Below are 26,606 nucleotides of genomic sequence, written 5' to 3' on the forward strand. Positions count from 1 at the left end.
AAACAGAGCTTTTTATGGAGGCCTCTGGAGGACTGCAGTGTTTATTCCCTGCTTTCATAACTGGATCTTCAGCAGTGTTTACAGCGGCCCAGGGCGGGGATGTGCTCCGATTAAACAGAATATAAAGAAACGGCAGAAGTCATGCGATAGGAATGACAGCAGCTGAATATCAGTGAACACAACAGAAAGGTGCCTATAGGTGTTTACATGCAGCTGAGTGATTTATGTGAGGACGTATCTGGTGGGAGGGGACGAGTGTGATTTATCCCCCACAGGTGTGTGGATCCTGATAGAGAGCCAGCGTACCTGTGTGACCGGCTCCTCCTCTGTGTCCTGTGTGTTTAAGACTGTGGCAGCGTTGTCAGCACCCAGCAGTCTGCGAGCCATCTTCTCCTCATAGGTTAACCTCTGGAAGCAGGGATTAATGGGGTCAGCCAGGGTTAGTGTGTGAGTTGCAGAAACACACATTTAAACACACACCATGAGCTAAACTGTGACTCTGAGCTTTGTGTTAAAGTGATTTCATTATTCAAAGAGAAACATCATGACTTTATTTGAGCGTGCTTGCACAAAAGTTTGTTTAATGACACTTTTATGGAAAGTTAAACTGTTTCATGAGAAGTTTTATGACTTGTTATGTCGACCCGTGTTACTAGAAACACTCATTCTCTAGGCTACTTCAAACACACTCTGGTTTCAGTAATGTAAAACGGCTTGTGCAGACACACACACACACACACACACACACACCTGTTGCCCATTGCTCATGCGCTCTTCTTTAAAGCGCAACTTTCTCTCCAAGTCCTGGATGACGGCGTCCTTGGATCCCTGGATGTCGTGGTCGGACACGCCGCGAGGGGTCCTGCTGGAGGGCTTCTTGGGGAACGCTTTGCTGCAGGAAAAACAAAACAGAAACATCCGTCAGCATTAAAGTGTCCGCTTTGTGACGCAGACAAGCTATCTCAGCTCTTCTTTCCTCCCCCCCCCCCGAGCATCCACCCTTATCTGGACATGTCCAGCTATAGCATTCCTCAGCGCGTCTTATCTCTTGAAACTGCAGCAGGAATGCCAGGGTGAGAGGGGGAGTGCAGGAGAGAGAGAGTGAGGGGCTGGTGAAAATTTACTGGCAAAGAGTTGAAGGTGGAATGTCCTTTATGGAGGGGAAGAAGTAAATGTCTCCCCTTAGGACGGCCATCAGAGGAGGATTATCTGCACAACAAGAGATGTTATCAGCTGACTCGATATGCAGCCAGCTCCACGATAAACTCTCTCTGCACGATATCTCCAAACTATGATAATTAAACCTGATTTGATTTTGCATTCATTTCACTCACAGGTCGGTGTGTATATCTCAGTGCCATGTGCATGCTAAAGCTCCAGCACCTTGAGCACACTTGTGTCTGAGTGTGTGTGTTTATATGTGTGTTTAAAGGTGCTCTTTTTCCTGTAAACACACTCTATGAAAATGTAAACATGTCATCTTCTATCCTGCAGACATCCTGAGGCTCACCATGTAGCCAAAGAGCTCGCACAACTTATGCAGCATAACAGACGGTGTAGACACAGCTCCATCTGTGTGTGTGTGTAAGATGCACGTTTGGGATACTCACACAGTCCCGTTGCCTTTAGGGAGACCCAGGGCGTTGACGATGGGACTGCCAGGAGAGGAGGGAGTGGAGGGCAGCACTGAGGACAGAAAGCTGGAGGCAGGAGATGGAGGGACAGAGGAGAAGGGCGAGGACATATCTGAGTATGATGGAGACATGGAGACGGGGAGAGGAGGGGGAGGAGGAGGAGGAGGAGGAGGGAAGTCTTGGGCGGGGCCGGATGGAGAGGACAGGTTACTGGAGCTGAGGAAAGGTGGAGGTGGAGGAGGGAAGGATGGAGAGCTTGGAGACTCCACGCTGCCAGCTTTGCTGAAGGGCGGCAGGACGACCCTGTTGAAAGGCTTGTGTGAGGCGGGGGGAGACAGGGGGGAGGACAGGCTGGACCCGGAGGAGCCTGAGGACTGAGTGATGAAGCCCGATCCGCCGCTGGGGCTCTGCGCAGCGATGAACTGCTTGGGCCGGGCGTAGTTGAAGGTGCTGGCCTGCATGGTTGCACTGCTCTCCAGCTCCTGGAAGGAGGGAGGAGGGGGGAGAGGTGGAGACGGGGGAGCAGGTGGAAGCTCTTCCTGATGTGGTAGCTGAGGCGGAGGCAGGACTTCCTGGTTTTGCTGTTCCTGTTCCTGCTGCGTCCAGCTGACGGCTTCCTGCTGCTCCAAGAGAATCTGTTCCTGCAGCTGCTTCAGCTGAGAGGCGTTTCTGTGGAGCAGAGGAGGAGACCATCAGAAATTAAAGTTCAGAGGAATTTTCATTCTTCACGGGGGAACAAAGTAACAGAGTTCTAAAAATGTTACAAAATCAAGCAGCTGTTTTCAATTGATGCATAAAACCTTGGCTTGTTTTCTATCCAAGAAGCAGTCTGAACACAACTGGCTGAAGCGATCGATGCCAGATGTGAGCAGAGGGGATGAAAGTCAATCAAAGTGTTTGCAAGAAAGATTAGTTCTGCAGGATCACTGAGGATTGTGCAGGTTTGAATTATCAAAGACATAAAGCACTGGGGGCGCTGGTGGCCTAGTGGTCCAAATGCCCCACATACAGAGGCTACAGTCGCAGGGGTCGCCGGTTCGATCCCTGGCCGGTTGACCATTTCCTGCATGTCTTCCCTTGCTCTCTACTCCCCATATTTCCTGTCTCTCTTCAGCTGGCGTATGGGGATGGGCAATGATTTTTGAATATTCAAATTTTTGTTCACATTGTAAAAATCGAAGAGTAACTTTGAATATTTTCTCATTATGAAAGTAAAAATTTTCATCGTTTTGACTGGTGTCTGGTTGTAATATGGTATTCCTGCCAGAAGGTGGCTACAGTGTGTCTTAAAGGTGACATATCATGCAAAATGGACTTTTTAATGGTTCTCTACCTGAAATATGTGTCCCTGGCATGTCTGCAAACCCCCTGAAAATGAAAAAAATCCATTCTGCCCCTGTTTTGATTTCTCCACCTTTCTGTAAATGTGTGCTGAAACGAGCCGTTTCAGTTTTCAGTGTTTTTCATACGTCACAACGCCATCCGGTCTATAACAGAAGTCAGAGCTCGGAGCTTGTTCAGCCCATAGACTGTATGAAATACAACTCAACTCCTCCTCCGTTTTTCATTCCCTGCACACATGTGTGCTAACAAGGAGCTTAGGAGGGAGGCATGCTAGTTGTAGGCTGTCTTAATAAACACAAAGGTCTGTTTTACTCCCCACGTCTGCAGATTTGAAGATCTAGTGGATGATTTTTATTTTTCATGGAAAAGTGCTAGCGCTAGTTAGCATAGCCACATAGCTACATGTTGGTAGCTGTGTACCAAGACACACGTCGACATACTGACAAATAAAACAACAAGAAACACAAAATCTGTGACCAATCGTTCAGAAAGGTCCTGCTGCAGGCGCCTCTCCATCAGGATCAGATTCTGGATCAAATTCAGAGGGTTGAAGTAACGCAGGTCTGTGAGCAACCGTGTATATTCAGCCAACATGTAAACATTAGATCAACGTGCTGGACAGCCGAGGCCACATCCACTTCCTGAGGGGGCGTGGTCAGAGAGCTCATTCTCATTTAAAGGCACAGACACAGAAAACAGCCTGTTCTGAGCAGGGCTGAAAAGAGGGGTTTACAGGCAGACCAAAATCTGATTTCAAAGTGTTTTTTTGAGCAATAAACTTTAAAGACATGTTTTGGGGACCTCTTAGACCAATATACTTTGATGAAAAAGAGCATAATATGTCACCTTTAAGATGAAGAATGCTAACTAAGAAGAAAACATTCGCGACAGTCGCAACGATTTTCTCTGTTTCTGAATCTCACACTTTTACAAACCTATTTCCAGAGACTGAACATGGCTGTAACATGTAAAAACAGACGCCACGCCGCGTCTCAGAAACAACAACATAAAGATCGAGACAGACGCTGTCAGTGCCGCTACTAGCAGCACCTCGTCCTGAGACAGCGAGACAGCCACGCAAACGGGACGTTAATGGCTTGAAATGCCCATCCCTACTCCGTACTTATAATCTGAACAGGAGCGTTATTTTAACAAAAATGTCATGCTATTTTGACAAAGACTTGTAACTAGCAACTGAAACATAAACTTCTTTTACACTATGGCCATCAAATTCGCCTCTTTTCCGATCTACTTTCATGCAGTTTAAAGCTTCAGTAAGCAATTTCACAGCTTAAACTGTTTTTGGCACCCCCTTGTGGACAAAGCTGTCCTTGCAGATTTTCCCTTATGCATGTGTAAGCTGTGTTTTTTTAACAATTAAATTAATTTCAGTCTGATTCATAACCGGCTACAAACTCCTCACTGAAGCTTTAACTTAATTTTGCGACTAGTGGAGTCAAAGAATGAATGTTTGAGGCGATTTGCATGTGCTTCACTTCTACACCAGAGCCTGCAGACTCATCTTATACACAGTCTGGAGTCTTGGCAATATCCTTCATGACATAAACTAACATTTTGAATCATGAGTGATCACTTGAAGACAGCAAGGAAGTCCTCTTTCTGATAAACCACAAGCTGCAGGGGGTCGAGAGTATGGCAGCTTGCAACAGAGTCTCTCCGATCTGAGCGTTACAGCTTGTGTTCAGTTAACAAATTGTGTGTGTTTGATGTGTGTGTGTGTGTGTGTGTGTGTTTTGGGAAGGAAACCGCAGCAGCAGCAGCACACACTGATAGGTTATCAGCCTAGAGGCTTTAACAAAGACTTGTTCAGCAGTCAGCCTGTTGACAATACATCAAGTATGGTAGAGGAATCAGGAGATAAGGTCAGCGGGGAGAGAAGCCGCTCAGTGTAACAGTTTAATGGACTGTAACACACCGCAGTTCAGAGGAGGTCAGATATGATGTATTTCTATCTGAGGCTGAGGTGTGGCCCTGAATGAAAGAAAAACAACATTTGTAAAGCCGTGGTGTCGTCGTGTGGGGATGAAGCTCTGTGTTTTCTCACAGAGGTGTGGTTATCCCTCTCTCCCCCACAGATCGGTTGATTCACGGTGATGTCACGCCATCGTACGAGAGAGGGAGGCAGAAAGTTTGAAATGTCATCATCGCTGAGCTTTGTGTTTTTCTTATAGCGTGACTGAGACAAACTGTGAGAGCACCAGGAGGGTTTTAAAGCTTTGAGAGAGAGGAAGAGGACCAGAAGGAGGACAAGAGTCTTTGGGAAAAGTTATAAACCCTCCGAGTATACAGCTATGTGCATGTGAGACTGATGAGCTCTTCACAGGCGGCCTGCTCAGAATATATTGTACATCCCTGTGCTGCATGTTGTCAGGAGTCCTCCAGGACCAGTTCTGGTGCCCAAATCTTTTCCAGATGTTGAACAATCAGCGGAGTCTGTGCACTATTTTTCATCTGTGAGAATGCGGAGCCCTCTTCCTCCTCCTCCTCCTCCTCCTCCTCCTCTTCGTATGCGTTTCTTTTACGCGTATTTTACAACACTGACAGTTCTAGCAAAGTGTAACAAATCCACCTCACAATCCAACAGCAACATGACTGATTACTCTGTCGCAGCCAGTTATTTCAGTCGAATGCTGGCCTCCTGGGTTCTGCACATGCCCAGATAAATAGCTGCTAATTCAAAAAAGCCCATTGCGATCATTCCAGCTTGTCTCAACCTGGTTTTCTCTCCTCAAACCGCAAGAGCGCACAATTGATTCAACGTGTGTCCTCCTCATTGTATACATTTTTTTTCTTTACATTCTCCAAACGTCTCCCGCTCAGGCCTCTCCACCAAAAGAGTGCTTTTACAGGAATAGTTTGGCAGCTCGTGAGGCTCGCAGCGCTCTGCTTCCTTTTTTGGCTGTGTTCTTGGAGCGTCAGGGAGAATCACCCTGCCCGTCTGCTCCAGCAGAGAGGAAACACACTTAATTTCCTCGGAGCCTCATCTCCCCCTCAGCCCCCGACGCACGGCTTTACTGCCTCAGCATGAAAGACCCCGGAGACCTTTAAGTTTCTGACACCAGAGATAAGAGTGAGAGGAACAGCTCTGTTTGACTCTGAAGCTTTGGCAGAGGTGTACGTATGTAAATCCAGAGCAGGAGGCAGAGGATGTGATGCAGCTGTAACTTCACTTCTTTGCCATAAAAGGAACTTTCTATATAAAGAAACTACACCTCTTCTACTTTATCATCACCAAGAACTGCTTATAAGACGTGGATGAAGCAGCTGTTAAACCACCTACCGGTTTGAGTCTTCAGTTTGTAATTTTGGGAGCCATTTGGGTTTTGGAACTTATTTTGAAAGCTGGCTGCACTGCATTATGTTTCTATCTTTGTTCACAAGTTGTCTTTGTAGCAGCTGGTTGATGGCAAAGTAACCAACCCTGCAGCTTCTCTGCTTGATCATTCATTTTCCTCTAAAATAGACCAAAGCACAAGCAACTTCCAGACCTCAGGCTGCTGTTCAAAGAAGCCTGTTGATGTCTGCATTTCCCCTGCTGTCTGACGAGGCTGATCTGACATAGGGAAAGTGACCACGTCATTTTGCATGTGATGAAAAACACAAAGATGCCCGGGCTGAAATTAAACGCATTGAGAAAACAACAAATTTGAGCTGCAGCACTGCAAAAATCAACCTCCAGAGGTGGAGTGATCTTTTAAAGGGGGAAAATAACTTAACATAGACCGCCACACCGTGCTGGTACTGAGGTGCAAGCTTAAAAAGACGATATCGACCTGTCCTTCCACCCACCGTTATGGGGACTGTAAGATCTATCTACGATACGGTGGACGAGCTAACCCAGCACCAGAGGGAATACTGGCACAGTAGCATCATGCTAACAGAGCTAACACCGGACACGAATGCCACATTGGAAGGATTTCACCTGCTGTGGGTGGACAGGATACAGGAGAGCAAGACTGACTAACTCGGGAAGAAGGCCGGCTCAGTCCTGGACCCTGTGGAGGTGGTGGCTGACAGAAGAATTATGGCCAAGCTGTCGCCATGAATTTCCCCGTTGTGGGACGAATAAAGGAGTATCTTATCTTATAACTAAAGTGAAACTGTACTGAGTTCATCCGAGGTTCCTTGTCCCTGGGTGAAGTTGCTTCCATGCATAGAAACATAACAAAACTGAACTTCCTGATGGATGAAGAGGACTTGAAACTACGACCATAAACTTGTTGTGTAAAAGTTTGCTGACATGATTAATCAAGATTAAAGGAAGTTCATTTTCTTGTAAACTTCATTTGCAACCAACAGAGTCGCCCCCTGCTGGCCATAAGACAGAATGCACTTGTAAAAACGTTACACAATCAAGTCCTTCATGTGTGTTAAAATGCTCTGCAGCATCTAAACACCACATCAGACTGATCATTTGTGCACAAAGGTTGCACTTTGTTCGGACATTTGGCGCTCTCCATATCTGACAGTGCATGAAAAGGTCAGCTTGTATAATCTGCAGCTGCTTGAATACTTTTATGGCCCACTCAAGGATTTACATCAAGCATAGAACCGGATCCATCTAGACTCTGTGAACCCTGCTGCCTCAGGCTCTGATCGTCCAGACCGCTTTGACCACAAAGTGCAGGACAAGACCGCCGTATATGCACGCTGTGTCCCATCCTTTTATCCCAGCTGTGCCCGGCTAAAGCCTGACCCGCACCCTGGGTAAACCAGTTGTTACGAATGGCCTGAGAAGCAGAGCAGAGCTGCATGGCTCTCTCTTATCCTCCGTCCCTGTGGCTGAGCAGGCTGAGCTAGGAGGGAAGTGTTCCTCTGTCACCATGTCAACCGCTCTGTGTTTTGCTGCTCTGCTCGGAGCCAACTGGCCCACAGAGCGCTGAGAAAGAACTCTCCAGCTCCACTGTCTATCATTCTGCAACACAGCACTACTCTTATTTCTTTCTCCCTCATTGCCTCTCTCTTTTTTTTGCCCCTAATTCTGGTGGTATAAAAAGCCTCAGCTGTAATCTCTTCCCATTTTCATCCTGCAAGAAATACTTTCCTCAGGCCGGATCCTGTCTGTAATTTGTTATGAGGCAAAAAAAGAAAGAAGTGTTGAAGAGGCAGAGAAGCTCACTTAACATATCCAGGAAGAGTTTAACTTCATTAAAGCACAGTGATCAGTCAGACACAGTGGGTCTGCATCCTGCTTTAATAAATTTAGACCTCAACGTCTTAAATAGCCGTGTTTACTCGCTGCAGCTTGTTTGTGCTTCCTGAACAATAATAACCCGGGCTGCGTGAGAAACTCATCCCCGGTTCCACTGAGCAAGCTGTGAACCATCCACAGGTTTATCTGCAGCTGCAGGGAGAGATGGAGCCGCTTTATTGGACCCAGCCAGCTGATGACAGGAAGCGTGCGAGCAGGAGAACAGGAAGTATTTGAGTGTACACAGCCTGTAATGAGGGCTTTCCCTCTGTAAACAACAACATAGGGGACGGGGACGAAAGACGTGCTTGTTCTCTGTGCAGCTCTCAAGGTGTTTAAAAACAGAAAGAGTGAGTTGCATGTTTTCAAGAGAACAAGGGCAGGCTTCAGAGGCTGCTCTCACTGCTCATCATGTGTTTGCTTTACACCTCTGTAGATTTGTTTCTGCAAACACCTGGAGCTCGATAACAGCACAGCCTCGCTCCTGGTAAATGATTTATACCCCGATAGTCAAATGGAGCGGCGCTATCACACCTGCGACACAAACACAGCCTTGAAAAAGCCTCTCTGATGTCATCGCAGTTGACTTAACCTCTGACTCCATGACGCTGGAAGCTTTAGTCACACACAACGAGGCGCATGTTTTCGTGCAGCACCTGGTTTACGGCGTTTCCTCACCTCGGTGCGTTGCATCATCACAACAGTGCGTCACACCACGAAGCTGTCAGATGCCCTCGAGCAGGAGCAGTCTGAGAGTGACAGAGCTGGTGTCTGTCAGGCTATGAGTAAGACTGTTTACGGCACGACTTACGTTGAGTCTGATCAGTATGAAGAAATGTTTTTGTGTCATCTCAGGTTGGAAATGTCATGAAGTAGTGACACAAGACAGGGAGACTTATACTTGCATTTAAGAGTTTAAAAATCACAGGTGGTGGACAAACGATGCAGGAAATCATTGATCTGAGACACAAACATACTCTTTTATGTGGGTTTTGCAAAGAATGCAGTTGGATAAATGTGATCGTACAGCTACTTTTTGAATGAATCACTTAATCAGAGGATGTTCAGACCTTCTGGAAATTCTCAAGCAGCTTTGTGTGGAGCAGAAAAGGTTGAACTGTGATGCTCTGCTCTGTAGGTGTGCAGACTCTGGAGTCAGAACTTACTCTGCAGAACAAACTGTAAGTTAGTTCATCTAGATGTAAGTTAGTACATCTAATATCTGTAAGTCAGTAAAAGGTCCATATTTGCTCCATGATATCAGTTGATACATACACAGATGTTCTTTAATGCAGACCTTTGAGTTAAAAAGTCTCATAGAAAAGTCTATCCTAAAGCTCCATGGCTCTCCGTCTGTCTCACACTCATCCCCCCTCCTGACTCCCTCCTCCTCTCCACGTCTGCCTGACGAGTTAAAGAGCCCCAAGTTTCCAAAAACATTCAGTATAATGTAACAGGCTGTTTGAGCCACAAAAGCAAAGACTGCTGCCGCTCGCTCGATATTCAATATGTTACACATTTTCAAAACCCTTTAATTCTCCGTCTGCAGCTTCCACTCATCCACCTCTCCTCCTCTGTCAGCTGACAGGCTCTCTCTGTCCTCAGCCTTTGTTCCTCTGCTGTCCTAAACTCATTCTCAACCTCTCTTGGTACCCCAGCCCCCCCCCCACGTTCCCCTCGTTCTCTAATTGCACACACACCACATAAAACAGAACCAGACTGTTTTCCTTTCCCCCCTCTCTTTAAAACCGAGCGTTTTTCTTATTCCAGCCACACCAACAGCTCACGGCTGCCCTACTTTCTTTCTCTTTCTTTTATTTCCCCCCCTCTGCTCTGTATCGGGGGCTCGTATTTCATATCCAAGTGTAGGTGAAGAGGGCTCTCTTCAATCAGCGAGGCCTCCTTTTCTCTGTCTACCTCCATCAATCCCTCCCTCTTATCCCCACTCCTCCTCTGCTTTGCTTTCTCTCCCTGTAAGACTGGGAGTGTTTTTTTTTTTTGTCTTTCTCTAAAGCAAGAATGCTGAAGACATTCTTCCCTGGATTGGAGTGGGAAAGACATTGCCATCAAATGGGATTAGCAGCAGGAGAGGAGGGAGAGGAGGAGGAGGAGGAGGAGGAGGAGGAGGAGGAGGAAGGGGACGGAAGAGAGGAGCAGTAAGTGAAGGATGGCTCCGATGAAATCAAGTCAGAGAAAGAGTCAGAGCTGAGTAAGACTCACGCTTACTAACCTAACAGTCTCTATTGTGTTAACTAATCCGTCTGACTCCACCGGGGAGCTCTGCAAACAAACCAAACTCCACACAGAAACACTCAGAGACACAAGGAACCAGCTCACAGAGATGCTACTCCTCTTCTTCTTCTTCTTCTTCTTCTCCTCTTTCTCCCCACAGGCTGAACTCACTACCTTTCCTGAGCCTCCAGCAAATGAATGGGTGTCACACTCCAAGCAAACCACACACCCACTCTGAAAACATGTGATTTAAACATTAACATGCCAAGCTGTTAACCAGGGGAACATGAAGAAAACAGCCTTTACTCTACCTCAATCATTTGTCCTTCCTGCTCCACTCACTCATTTAAATTTAATGACAAAGTAATCTGTTGAAAAGTTTTTCTTGAAGTGTCAAAGTTAAAGAAAAGTAATAAAGTTAGTCTCATATCTTCTCTCCTATAAGTCCAGCTGAAGTTTGAATAAGTCTGAACAAAAGTTTTACCTTCAGTGTTGTGGTTTCTTGGTGTCTTGGTGCAGCAGCTCTGATATTCCCCTGCAGGAGAGTGAAGTACTGCTGTCCTGCCAGGTATGAGCAGCATATATAGAGCTCCGAGCAGCCAGACAGTGACAGAGGCAGTCGCTCTCTCTCTCTCCCTCTGCATGAGTCAGTCTGTCTGTGAGCCCCTCCCCTTCACAATAAAGGCTCCCGGGCCTGTCTGAAACCAGCTCCTTTCAGAATAAAAGCCCTGCCCTGTGCTGTTCTGCGGCTGCTGACCAAGGAACTTCCCTCAGGGAGTTTGGAAACAAAAATAACAACAGCTTCCAGAGTCTCTTTAGGAAGACTAATATGAGACATCTACTGTATCTAGTTAAAGTGACACCCAGATTACTGCAGAGACAGTTCGACTGAAGAGAGAGAAAGGAAGAAATTAATCACCTGAACAATTATTGAAGTCTCAAGTGACACACACATGACATTTACCTTTGTAAGGTAACAGTTGAACCAACACCGTTATGGAAATAAAATCCAAACTCTGTGTTCACAAAGATCTGTTATCTTGGCAGGTAGCTAAGAATATGAAACTTCATACTTTGAAATAGCACATACTGTATTGTTGCTGCTGAACAATAAGAGTCCCAGTGTCACTACATGTGCGAAAAGTACAGGCTGAAAATAAGAAGTTGATGACAAAAAGGATTGATTATCAAAATTCAGCCCACTTCTGCAGGAAATAGATAAGATAAGATAAGATAGGATAAGATAAGATAAGATAAGATAAGATAGGATAAGATAAGATAAGATAAGATAAGATAAGATAAGATAGGATAAGATAAGATGAGATAAGATCAGATAAGATAAGACAAGATAGGATAAGATAAGATAATATAAGATAAGATAAGATAAGATAAGATAAGATAAGACAAGATAAGATAAGATAAGACAAGATAGGATAAGATAAGATAATATAAGATAAGATAAGATAAGATAAGATAAGACAAGATAAGATAAGGTAAGATAAGACAAGGTAAGATAAGATAAGATAAGATAAGATAAGGTAAGATAAGATAATATAAGATAAGATAAGATAAGATAAGATAAGATAAGATAAGATAAGATAAGACAAGATAAGATAATCCTTTATACATCCTCCAAATGGGAAATTCATGGAGTTACAGCAGCAAATAAGAAGGTAAATGTACAGTACAAGAATTTCAACAAGAATATATAAATAGAAAATAAATGTCACCTGCTAGATTGGACAGGGGCTTTAAACAGTGGGTTAGGAGAGGTATCACTTATTTTTGTACCCTCACCTCAAACAATAGATTTCAGAGTTCTGAATCAATTTCAGACACATTTGGACTGGAAAAGCAAGACCTCCATAGGCACTTGGATACTGTGGATCACAACATCCTCCTGTCTCGCTTAAACACCTGTGTGGGCATTAAGGGTACTGTTCTTAAGTGGTTTCAGTCTTATCTCTCAGACAGGAGCTTCTCTGTCCAGCTTGGCCTGTATTCTTCAGCCACTTCCCCCCGCTGACCTGTGGGGTGCCTCAGGGCTCTATTTTGGGCCCTCTCCTCTTTTCAATATATGCGTTACCATTGGGATCCATATTTAGAAAGCACAATGTCTCATTTCATTGCTTTGCTGACGACGTACAAGTCTATCTGGCTTTAAAAACAAATGATCAATCCTCTGTCCAGGTCTTACTAGACTGCCTCAATGATGTTCGATCTTGGATGGAAGTGAACTTTCTCTCCATGAACAAAAATAAAACAGAGATTATTTTATTTGGCCAACAAAATCTGTTAGATGGATATGATAGCACCATTGGCACCCTTAAGCCTTACTGTCACCCTTTTGCAAGGAACCTTGGAGTTATGTTGGTCAGTGACTTTAAGTTTGATGGTCTGGCACCATCTTATTTATCAGACCTTGTACAGCCTCAAACTACTTCCAGAGCACTTAGGTCATCAAACCAGCTGCTCCTGGTAGTACCTCGGTCCAGACTCTCTACTCGTGGGGACAGAGCCTTCTCAGTGGAGGCCCCACAGCTGTGGAACAGCCTACCTTTCCAGGTTAGAGCTGCACAGTCTGTGGATCACTTTAAGACACTGCTGAAAACCCATCTTTTCTCCTTGGCATTCAGTCCCAGCTAAACAAGAATCCTTGGCTTCTTACTTTTTACTATTCTTTTATTGTTTTTATTTATTGTTATATTTGTGTATGATTATATTGTATTTTAATAACTGTACAGCACTTTGGTCAACTGAGGTTGTTTTAAATGTGCTTTATAAATAAAGCTTGACTTGACATATAAAATATTCGATGTGCAAATAATGTGAGAGTCTTAGAAATACAAACATGGAGCATCCACATGAGCAGTATTTAGTGGATCCAAAGGTGATGAGCTGCATGGTTGATTTAAGGTACTGGCTCGGCCTGAGCCGCAGTGATGCAGTGGTTTATTAGGACTTAAAAAATATTAAATAAAAAAAAGAGAGAGACTTACTTTTGTTTTAAGACTTCAGTTGGAGAAATGTATTGAACGCTGGGAAAAATAGATTGTGTATGCACCTTGAATAGTATGGCATATGATGTAAGTGTTAAAGAATATTCTGTTCTTGACTGTAACACCCATGATGATCCCATGTTATTTGTTCATGCAAACAAATAAAAGAAAAAAGAATAAAGTAAAAAAAAAAAGAAAGAAAAGAAATGTCCATCAGAGACGACAGCTTGGCCATAATTCTCCTGTCAGCCACATCTCCTTCTCATCTCTGTCCTCATTCAGCTCTCCTTCTTCTCTTTGATGTGGACTCACCTTTAAACATAAATGAATCTAATGCCTCAGCTTTGAACATTGTTGCTGTTATCTCCACCTCTTCTGGTTTCAGTGACTTTGTAGAGATCAGCATGAGTAGCTCCTCAGGCTGCTCTCACATCTGTGGCCACTAACTGTCATTATTTCCCATAGACTGTATAAAATATGGATGTAGTATCCATGATGTCATCCCTCTGTTCCTGAGAGCTGTTTTGAAGCCAATCAACGGCAGCAGCCATATTGGAAATGCGGAACTCAACCAGGCAGAGTGTGACGTAAAGGGGCGGAGTTTGAGCCTCCTAGACAACATCTATGTGTTCCCAACCGGGAGTCCAGTCAGTGCCGCTTGTTATTTCCCCACTCTCAAGACCAGCCTGGGACCACACTGACGTTTTTACCACAGTGTCACAGGCAAAGGGGGAATGTGAGGGACTACTTTCTGTGGAGTGATTTGATTCGAGGTGTGAGATCAGGTTGTTCCTGGTGTCTCTTTTGCATTCTAGAATGAATCAGTGTTCTATTTGGTGGCTTTGATCAAACGCTAGCATTCCATTCTACTCTGCTCTGATATGTTCCATTCTGTTTGGTTCCATTCTAACAGTTTTACCACAGTGTCAACAGGCAGAGGGGGAAATGAGACAGACTCCTTTCTGTGGATTGATGTGATGTGATGTGTGATTAGGTCGTCTCAAGCATCACTGTTGATGCTGAGAATTCATCACAGCTGTTATGGGGTTTAGAACAATCAGAAGCATTCTGTTGTGTTCCATTCCGTTCAATTCTATCCCATTCCATTCTAATTTTTTTACCACAATGTCAACAAACATGGCGTCACTTTTGCCGTTAAGAGTCAATTACTGTTGTTAAAGGGCTTTTGACCAATCAGAGTTGAGTATCTAACACAGCAGGGTAATAAAAAGTTAAGAACGCTATATTTAGAGTCTGTTTTTTGGCTTGTAAGGCTTAACATTCCTCTATCAGCAGACGGAGACGTTACCTTCCCAAACCCAAATTCCAAACTCAGCTTTGAAATGGTGCTCCACAAACCATTCGGTGACATCAGCTCGCTTTATGATGCAAACAAACTCATCACGACTGCAAAGATCTGGTTTCATTCACTGAATTATGCTCACAAATATTCAGTTTCTCAATAGAAGAATTTTTGTGGGATGAAGCAAAACCCTATTTTTGTGTGTAATGTTCCTATTTTTAGAGTTTGGTGTGTGTTTTCCTGGCTGCTGGTGAGTCAGAGTGTGTTGGTGGACAGTGGGAGGCCAGAGAGGTGTAGTGTGTGTAAAGCTGTATGACTGAGGGGGAACCATCAGACTGAGATATGAGGGGAGGGTCGTCCTGCGTCTATAGGTGCGAGTCATCCCCTGACTCACTGACACTGAGTTGGTGTGAACTTAGTGACAGCAGTGTCATGAGATTAGAGTCTGGGTTCACTGTTACACCCTCTAATTAGCATGTACAAGTGGAAGTGGTCTGACTGGGGGTGCGTCTAAAGGGAAACCCAGCTGATACCACACATGCAGCCGCACACACGGCTTGCACCAACAAGCGGGGTCAGGATCCAAGAGTAGGATCGACCTCACCCGGAAACAATGTGATCCTCCACGTTTGAGTGTGTGTGTGTGTGTGTGTGTGTGTGTGTGTGTGTGTGTGTGTGTGTGTGTGTGTGTGTGTGTGTGTGTGTAATTCTTACTTATCTGGTGTGTTTCTCTGTGTTTAACATACCAGGGTGATCTTTCCTGGGAAGCACAGGCTGCTTTCTACGAGGGGATCACTGAGGCCGGTTAGTTTCCATGCTGTCAACTCCCAAGCCTGCTCTCTCTCTCTCTCTCTCTCTCTCTCTCTCTCTCTCTCTCTCTCTCTCTCTCTTGCGCTTTCTTTCTATCTCCCCTCATCTCTCTGTGTGTCTTTTCATCGGTCCTTTCCCCGCTGCTCGACCCCCTTTTCCTCCTGTCTGTGTTATGAAGGTCAGCACCGACAACTCTCTTCCTTATTTGGAAAGTTTCTCCATTCCACGCAGGTCATTCTACCCTGAGCGACCAATCCAGTGCTTTGTTGGTCTGGCGTTTCAGCCAATCCTGTGTCTCCCATGTCCTTTTAAGGACTGCCCCCACTCTGACTCTGGAGATTTATGTGAAATTATCTGCTTTTCCTGCTCTCTGCTGTCTCTTGTGATTTCAGTTTTCTTTTTATCCTTTTGCACAAACTTTCCCTGCCTCTGTTTCTTCCCTCTGTTTCTCTTACTGGTGATCAAAAATCTTGCTGAAGCCCAAGTATCCAAGAGGGAACTGATCCACTTCCATTTTTAATTGAACGTGTGATAATAATGATGAAGTACAAGCACAGCTCTCAGTACCATATGTGTTTCTCAACCATGCATGTGTCTCACTCTCCCATAAAACCACGAGCAACACCTCGACAAGAAAGTGATTGTTAATACTTCATTAGCGAGTTCATGACTTGCACCTCGTAAACACAAACACACTGCTGAGAGGAAGCTCTGAGTCACCGCGCAGATATGCGACAAATCCTGGCAGCCACGGCTCTTTGCTTAGCCATGCAGAAAGAATACAGACATCACTTTATTCACAAGTCTTAAAATCATTAAAGTAGTCCTATTTAAAAGATACATAATGCAAACTCAGTTACTTTCTGCAGCTTCACACTGTAAACATGAGATCTCTCTGTGTGTGTGTGTGTGTGTCTGTGTGCATGACAGTGGGAGGCTGACGACGGCTGCTGGCAACAAGGAGTTTGTTTCCTTCAGTTTGCATGCAGTCCCCCTGACAACAGCCTCACTGGGGTTAAGGAGGTTTGGAGCTTCTGCAGAAATCATTTAATCACAGCGGCAGCAGCGATTATGTCAAAGGTATAGGTCAAGCTGTGCAGTTCAGTCCACATTAAAGCGGATGAGGCCATTACTCAGTTTTATCTCTGCTGTTTTTAAGTATGCAGAGACGGCATGGCGTCACACTGTTGCTCTGAGCTCCTGTGTTTTGAGGCTCTGTGTTTGTGTTCACCTCAGACGCTGTTTCAGTCATCTATCTATTAATTCTATTATTAGAATAGTTTTATGTTAATTACACACCTAGAAACATACCACATGACAGCTCTCCTCTCTTTACAGACACAGTAGCTTGTCCTGCCCCACCTCCTTCAGTTTCTCTCTCCCGTCTGTGTCTGACTTTTGACAACAATCATCAGCAGCTCATTTAAAAAAGACGCCACATAGAAGGCCTGCGCTTTGAAGTATTTTGCTTGATACTACGACACCACATCAGGTGATCCAGGTATGAACAAGACTTGTTAATGACAGTGCAGTGTGACTTCTGCAGCAACCAGTTGCACAAAAGTTTTGAAACAGTGGTATGCAAAGGTTCATATTTAAAGCTAGGGCTGACAGTCACAGAAAACTAGCATGAATTTGAATGTAGCATTTCCTCAGGACTCCATCTAACCCCTCCACCCCTCCCCTTGGAGCTCCTCCAAAACGATGCCCCCGCTCACATGCACGAGCGCCGCTGACTTGCAACCATATGGTCATGACTGATTCAAAACCGGTCCTCAGCACATCCTTTGTGTTTTGCACTACGTCAACTCATGTCTCACTCAGCGGTAAGAAAACAACATAGTGAAAGTTAAAAACACAAACAAACATGAAACGTACACTTTGCAGGAGGCGGGCAGAACGGCAGGACGGGATCTGATTGGTTTCATAATTTGGCTCCTGATGGCAGGGATTGGTTGTTGTTTTCCCAGGTTTACTCTGGCTGTAGATAGCAGCTTTCATCGCTCTTTTTTAAGAACACATTATGTATTGATTGCCATCGGGACATGACTGACTTGACTCCCGGTCGGGAACACGTAGCTGTTGGCTCAGAGGCTCAAACTCCGCCCCTTTACGTCACACTCTGCCTAGTTGAGTTCCACATTTCCAATATTGCTGCTGCCGTCGATTGGCTTCCAAACAGCGCTCAGGAACAGATGGGTGACGTCATGGATACTACGTCCATATTTTATACAGTCTATGGTTGCACCACTAACAGAAGAACGGGATAAATAAGATAAATAGTAATTAGATATGTTCCTATGCACACCAGAAACTAACCCGATTACAAAATATTGGTGCATGCTCATGAGAAAGATTCACGTGCGCACAAGATACCAGGTGTACACCGGAGATAAACCAGTGCATCACTGTCATCCTGTTTCGATCTGAAAATAACAGTACATGACTTAGTTGAGCTTTATTTCAACCTTGGGCTTCATTATTAGGATATTATGGCTTTGCTTGCAGGTCGTCATCGCGTTATTGTCTCAGAACAGCACCTTAGAACAGATTGCGTGCTCATAAGCAACTTTCTTGTGCACAAGGGAAACTTTCTTGTGAGCACCATAGACTGTATAAAATATGGACGTAGTATCCAAGACGTCACCCATCTGTTCCTGAGAGCTGTTTTGAAGCCATTGTGATGTAGTTTGAGCCTCCTAGCCAACAGCTATATGTTCCCGACTGGGAGTCACGTCAGTCATGTCCTTATTTGGGCAAAAACTTGAAATCTTAATATCATCTGAACCATCACTTTAGGAAAAAAATCACCCCCCGTACAGTGTGTGCCGATAGAGAGATTAGCTTTGTAGGGCCAAGCCGTTTCTTGAACCAGGCTGTAAACATGTTTATTAATGCTGCAAAGATCGTCTTTTTCCCATTCAGGTGTTTCTGCAGCCAGCCTCAAGCGGATTCTGGATGTATTGCAGTTTATAACACTTCTGCACGGGCTTCATGGTTTGAGACCGGAGGTTGCTGCTTGGTGAGCACAGGTTGGGTTCTGGTGCGCATGAGAAACCTATCTTTTTGTTTTTTCTGTCCATGGCCTTAGGGGGCTCCGTAAAGAGGAGACAAACACATAGACTTCTTCATTTCTTACATCACCTGCAGAGCATGGTTTAAACAATGCAGGTGATCAGATGCTAAAGGAAGAGAGCCACAAGAAATCATCTCAGTCCCTTATCGTGGATTATGGCTTTTGATAAGTTATGAAACTGCGTATTGTATAGGATGTGTTTCATTTGTTTAAAATGCTCACAGCAGATGTGCATTACCTCTTATATGTGTTGCAGCATTCCTCTAGAACCACAAACCAGCAACAAAAAACTTGCATCTCAATCACTCCAGAGCCTTGAACATGGAAACATGTTTGTAAAAAAAAGCACAAAGTGAGATCTGTCGAGTGCCGGCGTGTGCCTGGTTTTCATCATCCCAGCGTTTTGAGTAAAACTGAACTCTCAGTCGAGATGCATGAAAACAGAAAGAGTTCAGCCGACACATTAAAAGCAGTTTGTGGAATGAGATCCGTGCAAGAAAGCAATTTGAACTGTCAGAGCGGATTCCTAGTCGTATGAACGAGAGATTAAGCCGTGGAATGGTTTGAGGATAATTGTTGCCTTTGCTACTCATGTTTGCTGTAACGCCCACCCACATATCATCCTGCACTGTAATATAATGCTTCACCCCTATTATCACGGTCAGTATCAGGTTGGTCACACCTACAACATGTTGCACAGGCCTCACATTTTTTCACTGTCTCCCTCTTTGTCTTGCAGCGTTGAGTAACAGTCAGGAGGAATTTCTTGAAACTTATCATCATGCCTTAATGTTTTACTGAAGCAAAGGAGAAGTTCTCCTTCAACCTGGAGACATATGGACAATGTGCACACCGTGGAAAGCTTGATTTGAATTGCAAAGTTGTACTTTATAAGCCTCAAGTTTGGTGTTTTGGCTGTCCCTGTCTTGGGTTTTTTTTGTAGCAAGAGATGACCAACAGTAACTTGTTAATCACAGCTAGACTCGCCCCTAAGTATAACTTTCTTTGCTGCAAATTTACTCTAACTGGGACCAGATTTATAATCATGGGCTCTCCTTTTTTCAAGCACCTTGCTGCACATTACAACAAATGTGGGTCTAATGCACAAGTGCATTGGCTTCCCTTGTGAACAAGAGGTGAGGTCCACTTCTTTGACAGTCACACAGCTGAGAACATGTGTTTTAATCTGAGGCATTTCACCCCAAGGAAAGTGGGCATTCTTGTGAAACATCACACTGGACAAGGAAAGCTGACACTGGACCTCAGCATTGCTGAAATCCAGTCCCTCAGTGCACACTCTTCATGCATGTTTTAACCTGTATTTAACCAGATAAAACCCATTGAGATCAAGACCTCTTTCACAAGGGTGACTTGGCCAAGAGGTCACCAGCACACGTATAAATAAAACAATCAATAATTTAAAAGGTGCAACTAATAATAAAGTGCAAATGGAGATCATGATTGCATGCATGCAAACATAGACTTGTTATCTCCAGGTGTTATCAGCCTATCAACTGTAGTCACACATGCACAAAACTCCTAGAAAGTTCCTGAAATGTCATGCAAGTTTTAATACAAACAGCCAAATTGATCACCCTGACTTCACCCTGACTTTTTCCTGCCAGCACTCTCATAAAAGTCTGCAAGAAGTTGGGTTAGTCAGTGTGAAAATGCAGCAGGGAATATTTGGGAAAATCACAGCAAGGAGTATGAAAGAGTGAATGACGCTTATATCATTCGACTGGTGCAAACTAAGCAGCAACCTCCGGTCTCAAAATATGAAGCCCATGCGGAAGTGTTATAAACTGCAATTCATTGAGCCTCCACTTGAGGCAGGCTGCAGAAACACCGGAAACCACATACACACCAATTCAAAGAAGACAATCTTTGCAGCATTAATAAACATGTTTACAGCCTGGTTCAAAAAACGGCTTGGGTCTACAAAGCTAATCTCTCTATCGGCACACACTGTACAGGGGGGTGAATTTTTTTCTAACGTGACGGTTCAGAAGATATTATGATTAAGAGTTTTGCCCAAATAAGGACATGACCGACTTGACTGACAGGCGGGAACACTGTAGCTGTTGGCTAGGAAGCTCAAACTCCACCTCTTTACGTCATACTCTTTTGGATGAGTTCAGCATTCCCAATATGGCTCCCGCCAACGATTGAATTCAAAACAGTGCTCAGGAACAGATGGGTGACGTCACGGATCAATCAATCAATCAATCAATCTTTATTTGTATAGCGCCAAATCACAACAAACGTTATCTCCCCTCTGGTGCTGGGTTAGCTCGTCCACCTTATCGTAGATAGATCTTACATTCCTCATAACGGTGGGTGGAAGGACAGGTCAATGTCGTCTTTTCTGAGCTTGCACCTCAATACCAGCACGTCATCCTTGCCTCCTTCTCCATACTACGTCCATTATCTATAGGAGTCTATGGTGCAAACCCAGAAGAGTGACAGGCAATAAGATGACTAAAGACATCAGACCAGAACAGCAAAGATGTCCGCAAATCTGTCTGTTTGTACATAAACTCACCTGCAAGCGCTCCCGTGACCACATCACCCCCGTCCTCCAACATCTGCATTGGCTCCCCGTCCCCTACTGCATACAGTTTAAAATCCTCCTCCTCACCCACAAAGCCCTCCACCACCAGGCCCCCTTCGTACCTCACTGACCTCCTCCACCATCACACTCCTTCCCGTAACCTGCGTTCCACACATGCCAACCTCCTGTCCCCACCTCACAGAACCAAACACCGAACCTGGGGGGACAGAGCCTTCTCAGTAGCCGCCCCCACCCTCTGGAACTCACTCCCCTCCCATATCCAAAACTGCTCTGACCCTTCAGCTTTCAAATCTCTTTTAAAAACTCACCTTTTTCAGTTAGCGTTTAATTTGTGATTGTACTGTTGTTTTGTTTGATCTGTGTTATTTGTGTTTTGCTTGTATTGATTTGAACATATATATAATATAAAATTAATGTATTATTATTATTATAATGTAGCATTGGTATAAATGTATAAATGTATAAACTGCCATCATAGCGTTGTGTAATGTCCTGCCTCCTAAAGCTCCCGTTCAACACCCCCATCGTTTGACATGGAAGACTTTACGTTGTGAGGGACATGTGTAAACAAGACACTTTGGGATATTTCAGGGGTGCATGTCTGAAAGAGGTCTAAGATAATCATGCATGTACAACCAAACCCTGGAAACTCCTAAACAGAGGGGGGTTGTGCTGCTGAATCCATTCAAACCATAACTCTGTTCAGCATGGCAGATCTTTACGTCAAAAGGCAACATCTCATCGAGTTGAGTTATGACTTCCTTCTCGCTGTATGTCCCATAGTCGTTTATACCCTACCTCGTCCAAATATGGTCATTCTTGTCTAAAAACAAACCCAACATGGTGCTGGAAAAATAGTCAAATTGAGGCTTTGAGACGAGAGTCCACAAACCAGCGAGTGAGTCATGGTGGCCACTTCATCATAGAGTTTGAGATGTACCCTCAGATAAGTTTCCCTTCATAACACATACAGGCTGAAAGCTCAGGGTCACTTTAGCTTAATGTTTTCTGATTTGTTTGATTAATTATTGGAGGAGTAACCAAGAGAGCAACAAAAACACTGCATGTACACAGCTTGGTTATTCAGTCACTCTTACAGAAGTCTTATAGATCAAGTAAGTGATCAAGCATAATGTTTGTATGTAAAACACACACAACAAGATGGTGCTGCCATTCTGCTCTCTCCCCTGTGTGGTAAACCTCTGCTTTCTCTCCAAACCTGCGACTTGGATCAGGTCCATCTGGCCAATCTGAGTCTCTCCCCTGAGAATTTCCTTTGATTCTTGTCCTGATGTCTGACATCAACGCCGGGCATCAGACCCACATACCTACCAGCCCTGTTCTCTCAGCCTTCAGCACAGAAAAACAGCAGCTCTATTTTCACAGCTCAGGTCTCCTGCAGTCTCTCAGTCTGCCAAGTCACACAACCACTTCCTCCCTCTCATCGGTCCGGTGTTATTGCAACAAAAATCACGTCTTACATCGGCTTTCCACGAGGTTGTTTCTACGATTTAAAACAATTTATTTTAGACTTTTGGATACGGACACATCTCTCCAACACCTACAAACACTGGTGCTCAGATTGTATTGTTCTTTGATATACCTGTCCCTCTATGAACACCAACAGGTGCTATGAAATTCTTAAGCTAAAGTATTCAGAAAAACAAATTGAAGCTTCAGAAATGACTCTAGTCAGAGCCAAACTGATTCAGGATTTTCAAGACTGAGCTCGGGTTCTTGAGACGGATACTGACTTTAAAATAAAAATAAAAAGATTACTAATAAGGCTGCCAATATTTTGTTTTGCTGAAATAACAGCAGATCATTTTATGCATGGATTGCGCATCACGAGTGAGTTTAAAATGGATCATGAGATCGTCACATGAAGGAGCAGAGCCTGAAGGCAAAGCTTGTGATTCACTTTTCGTTACCTGTCGTCATGAGCTTTGGGTAGTGACCAAAAGAACGAGACTGAGGATACAAAAAGCAGCAATGATTTCCCTCCTAAGGGAGTCTGGGCTCTGCATTCGAGACAGGGTCAGGGGCTCAGACATCTGGAGGGAGCTCGGAGTCGAGACGCTACTCCTTTGCATCCAAAGACGCCAGTTGAGGAGGTTCAGGCTCTGATCAATCAATCAATCTTTATTTATATAGCACCGAATCCGGACAAATGTTCTCCTCAGACTCTTTCCAAACAGAGCAGGTCTAGACCGTCCTCTTTGTTCTATTATTAACAAAGACCCAACATCAAGATAGGATAAGATCCAGTCCCATCTTACAGACATGACTAAGTCTGATCTCTTAATCCACCATGAGCAGAGCACTTTGCAGCATTTAGCAAGTTACAGTGGCAAGGACAAACTTCCTTTAACAGGCAGAAACCTCCAGCAGGACCAGACTCATGTTAGACACACATCTGCTGAGACCGTGTTGGAGAGAGGGATAGAGGGAGATGAAAAGAGAGAGAGAGATGATAGTGGTGAGACAGATAGTAGTAGTTGTAGCAGCTGCAGTCTGGCACGTGCACAGCGGCAGAGATCCAGAGGAACCTACGAGACAAGGGAGCTCAGGCACTCCAGAAAGGTCTATGGTTAGTTGCCTCCTTGATGCCTCCCTTTGGAGGTTTTCTCAGGTAGGTATGCCCAACTGGACAAAAACCCCAAAACCCTCTGGAGGAATTATAGACCCCACCTGGCAAGGGAACGCCTCAGAGTCCCTGAAGAAGATGTTTGGGGAAACTTGACTTAGCCTGCTGCCAACACAGCAGATAAGGAAGTAAATGGACAGACGAAAGGATTGTGAATCAATATAAATACACAAAAACACTCAGAGGGCCACTCGATTAAAGAAATAAAAAGAAAACACAGTCTAAAAAGGAATACCTTGTGAAGAAATCTTCAATAAAGTCATAGAGATGACTTCTACCAAGCTGTGATACTCAGAAAATGAATGTAGGCCTACACATTAACTTTGCAGGACACACACTTTGTTATGATGCCATTTAAGCAATAACCCAAGCAACACTTTCTGCACCACATGTTCAGTTAAGTAAGATTTCATATTGATAGGTAGCAAGCATATTATATATACAGTAAGTGTTAATATCAGCGTGAATCATGCAGAAGTCTCGCTCTTATTCTCATCATGAAAAGCAAGACACTCAGTCCTTAAGCTCTGATTATAAAACTCCCTCCACACTCATCCCTCTGCCTTTCTGTAAATAAAGTTTATTAATTAAGCTTCTCGACAATATTGCCTTGTTTTGAAAATAGTTTCAACTCCGTCTGTAAAATTTATAGCTAGGTTTGTTAGAAAGTCTCTGAGCTTATTAAACCAAACTCCAATAAAAAGAAGGAATAAAGTCACAAAGTCAGATCCTGTTCAAAGGCTGCAGGCTTTACTGTGCTCCGCTTCACAGCGCCACGTGGCTCAAAGAGGAGAAGTAATATCTGTCTGCGGGACGGACCACACGACAGACTGGATGCGCTGAGCTCAGTGTCTTCAGGTCGGAGCGGTCAGGCTCTGTTCACCTGAGGACACAGAGTCTGGCAGACGTATAACCTTAGCTTAATGGCAGTGCTGCTGTTTTTATTGTGTTCCTTAAAGAGCGGAGGGCGAGAGAGGGATTGGCTTATGCTTTCTAATTACTCCACAGTCAGGAGCAGATTGTTTATGGCAGATTAATTCTGCTTTACTGCAGCTTTACAGTCTGAACTTGAAACAGAAGTCAGTTTATTCATCAAGGATAGGTCTATAAATCTCCTCACAGCCATATGTTCAGTTTGACATAAACACATATTGTTAAATGTGCATTAAAAGCAGCTAAACTCCAGAGAGGGGGGGGGGGGGTCTCTGTTTCTGTGGTAAAGCCCAGTAACCACACCAGATGTGATGATGTGAACAAACTTGTATACTAAATCTACAGTAAGTCTTTTGTACACGATCAGCTGACTGCTCTTTTCAATCTTGAAGAGTCATACAATATAATTACTCCTACTTTGTTTGTGTTTGTGTCCATGAGAGTAAATGAGGCTGCATGTGGCGCCAATCAAATCACATCCAGAGCATCAACCTCACAGCCAAATATTTACCTGTAGTGTTTTCTCTCCTCCTCTATGCCCACAGCTCTGGGGGCACAGAATTAAAAAGTTTATGTACACACATTTGAGAAGCAGCGACATCTATCAGCAGGGATCAAATGTAGGGAACACGCAGCGGAAATCAACTGTGCAATGCAAGAATCAAGCCACGTCAAACTCTTGTCTAACCCAGGGCGGTTTACTGTGCAGCTTTGAGGAGATATACTTCATGCACTGTGTGTTCATTATAGAATCAAGTTCTGCTGATTAAAGGAAGTTCATAAAGATCAAACCAAAAGAGAACTTTGATATAACTTATTCAAATTCAAACAATTTATCAATTTGTCTGTGGGAAATTTGTAAGGCATGGTATCAACTTGTGTTGTCACATCAGTCTCCATCACATGCCTTGGCTCCACCAGCGTAATATGTCAGCGCTCATCGGGGCAGTACTTTGCATTACAACTAATCCGACTACAAACCAAACCAAAAATCTAGCTCCTCGTATGCAGAGATCTATTTATAGTGTCTGTGTGGAGTTTATATGATCGTCCTGTGTCTGAGTGATGCTCTCCAGATACTCCTGCTTCCTCCCGTGGTCCAAAGACAAACTTGTTAGGTTAATTTGTGACTCTTAAATCATCTGCAAGCCCGTCCAAGGTGTATCCTGTGCACCTCTTGTTCTATGACAGCTGGGATTGGCTTTTTCCTTTGCAGCCCTTAGCAGGATAAGCAGCATAGATGATGGATAGATGAATGTTTCATTGAATAGGGTTTAAACCTTGCTAATCAGCATAGTTTTACACTTCTTATTCTTGCGTTGAACTACAAATTTCAACGTCATTTGAGGCTCAGAGGATGGCTTGATTGGGCAATGTTTTGGGCCCATCCATAAGGTGAGAGGTGTGATATTTCAATCTGTAACAAAAAGATTAAAAGCCCAACCAACTAGCCAACTAACTACCTGATAGTCCAGCATCACTAGCATGGCTACAAAGCTAAACAAAGAACAAAGGAGGATCAATAACAAGTAAAGCACAATAAAACTCAACAGAAAGCACAGTTGAGGCATCTCAGATGCCCCAAAGGGAACCAGACAGACCATCTTTTTCTCCCTTTTCTCTCTTATCCCTCAGAAGTGCTCTCTGCGATATTCTCTGTTATAAAAACAAACATTTACTCAATAATGAAAAAGAAATCCATCCACAAGTCGGTCAGAATTCCTGCTTGTCTGCAGCAGACATCTGAAAACACTGGACTATTGAAAACAAAGCCTGCTCTCTTCTAATAACAGTGACATCCTACCTGATCCCTACAGAGCTCACAGAAAGGTGCTCAGGAG

At 44.2% G+C, this 26,606-nt stretch overlaps 1 protein-coding gene across 1 annotated transcript in view; it reads right to left on the reverse strand.

Annotated features, from left to right (window-relative positions):
- LOC117829859 (palladin-like) overlaps window positions 1-26,606 on the reverse strand; it is a 47,252-nt gene that overhangs the window by 12,380 nt on the left and 8,266 nt on the right. The window contains exons 7-9 of the mRNA XM_034707582.1: window positions 1,611-2,303; window positions 751-892; window positions 307-408 (exon numbers count right to left, since the gene is read on the reverse strand). Coding sequence (XP_034563473.1) covers window positions 307-408; window positions 751-892; window positions 1,611-2,303 — 937 coding nt within the window. The remainder of the gene's footprint in view (window positions 1-306; window positions 409-750; window positions 893-1,610; window positions 2,304-26,606) is intronic.

Source organism: Notolabrus celidotus, chromosome 2, assembly GCF_009762535.1.
Source record: "Notolabrus celidotus isolate fNotCel1 chromosome 2, fNotCel1.pri, whole genome shotgun sequence".
NCBI classification, from domain to species: Eukaryota; Metazoa; Chordata; class Actinopteri; order Labriformes; family Labridae; genus Notolabrus; species Notolabrus celidotus.